Here is a 5,260-nt window from a genome sequence, read left to right as displayed (position 1 = left end):
GATTATGCCAAAGAAGAATGTTACATCAAAGTTCCAGAAAGATGAAAAACATAGATCTTTTATTATCACCATTATTGTTTATAAGAACAACACCACTTTCCACAGTATCATTGTAGCACATCATAGGTATTTCCTCCTACTTCTTCACCTTCAATACTACACACTTTTTAGCCAATCTCCTAATAATTAAATTCATACAAAATTTTTAATTTAAACTTTATTTTAATTTGTGTGTGTGACTTTTTATAAAGAAATGTAAAACGAAGATTTCCAAAAGAATAGTTTTCCTAATATTATTTTATTCCAGAGAATTTTATATTCCTCTCTAAGAGAAGCAAGAGATGAGTTCCATAAAATTCATGGATCAGAGACAATTACAATACATGCCCACCATCGTGCCTGTCAATTTACTATCAAAATGGAATCCTAATAATGGACTTATGAATATACTTCCAAAAGATTCATCATACTACAAATTTTGTTCAGCCTCTTAGGCTTCATTACAGTCCTCAATGTGTCTTTTTACAAATGTCATTTCATTGAGAGAACAGATAAATAAAATAAGCAAAAAATGTACTAGCAAAAAAAATAGAAATTTTATTAAAATTCCAAACTACATCACTGTATCAATGTTGGATTTGATTATTTATACATATAGCCCTAAAAGAAAATAGAAAATTGGAAAAATTGCAGTTAAAATCATAGTAGAGCTTTGCACCAAAAGCTTCATTGCCTGCCACACATTTGCTGCATACTGAAGAGGCTTGATTCATCATGCAATTGAATGTAGTCCCAAAGGGGCTCAGCCCATAATTCATTGCACCAGCAGCATAATAAGGTGCTACGTATCCTTCCATCCCCGCCTGCACACCAGCCCAATATGGATTATATGCATAAGAGCCAACAGGCATCAAAAAGCTGTGAGAGTCATCTTGAGAATCTTTGATTCCTCTCTTTTTCTTTCCTCCCCTGCTGAAAACCAATTTTTTCTGAACTTCATCCTCAGCCACTTTCCTATTCTTTCCTCCCTCGCTAGAAACCACCTCTTCCTGCACTTCTTCCTCAACCACCAGAACACTTGTATCCTTCATCCTCATTGACCCAATAGTGGCTTCAGATACATCGGCTGCTCTTGTAGTTCTAGCTTTTTTAGCAATCTGGTATGGATCATCAAGTAGCTTCCTTTTATTTGCCTCGTCTTCTATATTATCAAGAGTTGTCTTCTTCGATTCCTGAAATGATCCTGCAGGTATTTTTTTTGTAGAAATCCGAGGTTGCGAACAGTGAGCCGATTCCACATCCATAACTCGAAAAGAGTTGTTTTTGGCATTTTCACCGCTACTGCTATTACCACAACTAGACTCCACAAAGCAATTAATTGCATCTCTAAGTGTCATGTTTGGAATCAGAGAATCAGCAAGGACGCTTGCTGCTCCACATTCACATTTCAACTTAGAGATGATTAGATGGTCTCTAATACATTTATCACAAAAGCTCTTGAAACAGCATTTGCTAGTCAATACAGCATCTTTCATTACTTGCTTGCACAAGGGGCAGAGGAGTTCTGGTGGAAGATCACTAACAGACCAGGATCTCTTTGAAGGGAAGCAGCCAAAAATTTCCTTCTTAAAAGAATCATCATTAGGCTGCAAAACAGCAGTTGCACCACTTGACAAAACATAAGAACAATCTGGGTTTGGCAACAGCATCGACTTGGGAATACCAGTAGGAGGCCTTACTCTTTTGAAATCATAATTTGGATCTCCATTTGTTGGGCAGTACTGAATAAAATGTCCCGGCACCTTACACCTGTGACATATATAACCTTCTGGAGGCGTTTTCTTCCACAATCCACCAAAACTATGGCCATCCATTCTTCCGCAACCCCTACCATTCACGCCTTGGGTCCTAGAACCCACACCAATAGAACCTTCAAGCTGCCAGTCCAAGGCTGGAGTATTGACTAAAGCCTTAATCTTGCTGTCCTCATCAGATTCCACATCTACACTTGTCATGCTAGACTGAGCTGGCTTCATTCTGAGAATCACAAACACATCGTCCCCAAACCCATCATCATATCCAAAACTTGCGTCTCCGCTGCATTTTGTTGAGGACAAACTAGTAATAGCACTTGCAGACACAGAACTAACACCAGTATTTACGGGGGTGCTTCTGGATGAAGCAGTAACAACAGTTTCGGTATTGGATGAACCAGTGCGATAAGAGGAACTAAGTGGCTGTTGCTTTTCAATAACAACAATAGTTGCAGCGTCTATGGGCTTGCCACGCCTCGTTCCAGGAATACGGCGAATCAAGACACGAGTATTGTTAGGAATCAACATATCATCAACATAACAATCAGTGGTCTGGGCATTAATGACCACAAGGTCCAAATCAGTACCAAAACATAGACCATTAGAATGAGACTTCATATTAGATTTATACTTATATTCAAAAAATTTCCTTTTCAAAGCATCAACAGAAATAACAGAGCCATCCACAGAGATGGAATCATACTCTTTGGCACTGAAAAATTTAAAATATATCGGCATCGAATTGAATAGTAACGAAAGAATACAAACTTTAATATGAGAGAGAGAAATTGCTATTTCACTCGTATACAAGAGGATCAAAATGTATAATCAACATGCGATCGAATTGTGAATTGCCCAGTGAAACAGAAATTTTTGTACGCCAATCTGTAGGCATAGCCATAGACGACGCGTAACAGCTTGAGGTGCAAGCATAGCCATAGACGCGTAGGCAGTTCTATTAATCCCAAATCCAATTGGACTTGGTGTTTTTGTGTATATTTAATTAATGGTAATCTAATAGGATGAGTTTATGAAGTATATAATTAAATTTAGGATGGGTTTAGGCTTAAAATTTAATATTTATAGTAGATTTAAATTTTACATGTTAGATATATGTTATCTAAATCCATTTATATAAATATTTAATTAAATATAAAAGATATATTTTTTATAATAATATTTATAAATTTTTATATATTTTATTTTATATAAGATGAAATTAAAATATTTTATAGAATTATTAAATTTTTAGAATATGAATTATTAATGAAAATACATTTTATCTAGATTTTTAATTAAAAAATATAAAATTAAATGGGTTTTCATAATTTTCGGGTAATAATAGTCGAGTTTGGACGGATTCGATTAATTGAGAATAAATTTTAATCAGGTTTGAGATGAGTTCAGGTTTTAAAAATATTAATTAGATTTGGGTTTAGGTAGGATACCTTACCCATTGCCATCCCTAGACTTAGGTATCTATTTCTTTAATTTTTTAGGGATTTTGTTTCTTTGTTTTTTAAGGATATTTTAGAAATATTTTTTTTTTGTTATAAATATCAAACATTTTAAATAATTTAAATTATTCTTTCCTTTATCTCAAATATTTTCATCTCTCTTAATTTTCAAATCTAGGATTTTTCTCTCATTTCTCACCTTTCTAATATTTTCATCTTCATAATTTTCCAATCTCTCAAATTTTTATCTATGTCAATATTCATTTTCTTAAAAAACTAATTAATATTTTTCTATTATCTGTAATTTTTAATTTTCACAATAAAAATGCAAAGCAAAAATAAGGAAAATTAGAGAAACTCAATCTTCCTTTAATTCTAATTTTAGGCCACTTATCGATAATCTTGATAAATTATTCAAATAGTCAACTTTTCATATATGGTTGATGGTTGAGAACTTGAGATTCTTTATGTGCTTTAGCATAGGGGAAGATTATAGATTCGATGGGTTGGGTCAGGGAGCTAGGCCTTATTTTGAGTAGGGGTTATTTTATTCTAATTCTGGCTGTAAGTCTTTATCTGTTTATCTGCCCCATTGGGTGTTTAATGCAATCAATTATGCATTAAAAAAAAAAAAAGTTAAGTGATGAGTCGTTCTATCGAATCCAGAATCAGATCTCTCTCATCAAAGTTGATGCATAAATAACAACAGCGACGACATCATCACTCTTGCAAATTATGCCTACGTATAGATGTATATAAGATGCTAAAGCAGCATGCACTATCCGGGACGTTTATAGGTTTTGTGCACTATAAAAGACAAGGACAGAGAGGATATGGAGATGGATTTGTCTTCTTCTGCAAAGAAGAAAGAAAGCAAAGAAAAAAATGACAATGAAGAAAATCAGGGTCATCTTTTTGGAAAAGGTTTTCTATTATGATGTTTGATATAGATGACTGAAAGCTGTTTTCTACTCCATATGCTTCGCCTGCGTACTATACTTTGTCGCCCTCTCCTGCTCGTGACAAACATTCGCCAAGCTCATCAACTAAAATCATCATTATAGAAGGTAACAATGTGCAAAAAGAACCGTAAGAGACAAATGATGTCTCGTGATAAAAAAAATGTCATTGATTAGCATAGAGTTTCACTCTTCATAATGAAAATATAAATAGAAAATAAAATAGTCAAATTTAAAAAAACTTAGTTATTTTAAACTGGATCAATTTGAAGTTGAATTAAAACTGAATCAAACCATCTACAAACTGAAATTCAAACCACTTCAAATCAGATTGAATCCATTCCAAAATCACCTTAGAATCAAAATCAGTTGAAGCCACTTAGGGTCAGTTTGGTTTCATCCCTTTCTCAGCCCTGAACCTTCCGGGCTTCATGGTACTGATGTCTCTAAGGAGAAACACAGGTTGACCTCTTTTCATCCAGAAATCGAGGAACTTCTCTTTCGCCCTGTTCCATTACTTTTCTCCATGGCTAAAGTCCTCCATTCCTTGTAAAACCAATATATTGGAATGCTTAGTTCTTTTTTTTTTTTTTTCCTTAAGAACTTTTCACCCATACTATTGAAGAACTTATAAGTTGAATTGGGTTTCAGGGCTCAGCAGGTTTCCAATCCAAGCATACAAAGAAAGATTGTACCTCAAATCAATGAATTTAAAATGTATAATGAAATTATATATTTGACACAAAAAAATTAAAATATGAAATACAATAATTAAATTCTACATAATTTAAATTTGGCGTTAAATTTCATGCATAGATAATTTACCCCTCTCCCACTCTGATGCATAAATAAATAACTAAATATAGACCTTAATTTGCAAAATTAATAATTCGTGACTTAAAATTTTTCATTCAATCCAATTAGCTTTCTCACCTCTCAATCCAAGGAGGAAAAAAAATTTTTTTGAATTGAATTTGAATCCTCCTTGGATTGAGAGGTGAAATTATAAGAAGATCCAAATCCTTGGATT

The 5,260-nt window shown here is 33.5% G+C and overlaps 1 protein-coding gene across 1 annotated transcript; it reads right to left on the bottom strand.

Moving 5' to 3' along the window:
* Positions 1-626: 626 nt before the first annotated feature.
* On the bottom strand, positions 627-2,664 carry LOC131170628 (E3 ubiquitin ligase PQT3-like). The gene has a single exon (XM_058130122.1). It carries the CDS (start codon positions 2,550-2,552, stop codon positions 627-629), a length of 1,926 nt encoding a protein of 641 aa, XP_057986105.1. The 5' UTR covers positions 2,553-2,664.
* Positions 2,665-5,260: the final 2,596 nt, after the last annotated feature.

The sequence above is a fragment of the Hevea brasiliensis genome, chromosome 11 (assembly GCF_030052815.1).
Source record: "Hevea brasiliensis isolate MT/VB/25A 57/8 chromosome 11, ASM3005281v1, whole genome shotgun sequence".
NCBI lineage: Eukaryota > Viridiplantae > Streptophyta > Magnoliopsida > Malpighiales > Euphorbiaceae > Hevea > Hevea brasiliensis.
Note: the sequence above shows the minus strand (reverse complement) of the source record. Positions and strands in the feature narration are given on the sequence as shown.

What these genes read in the sequence shown, in the direction of transcription:
- LOC131170628 (XM_058130122.1), bottom strand. Translation starts at nt 2,552, where the DNA reads ATGCCGATATATTTTAAATTTTTCAGTGCCAAAGAGTATGATTCCATC.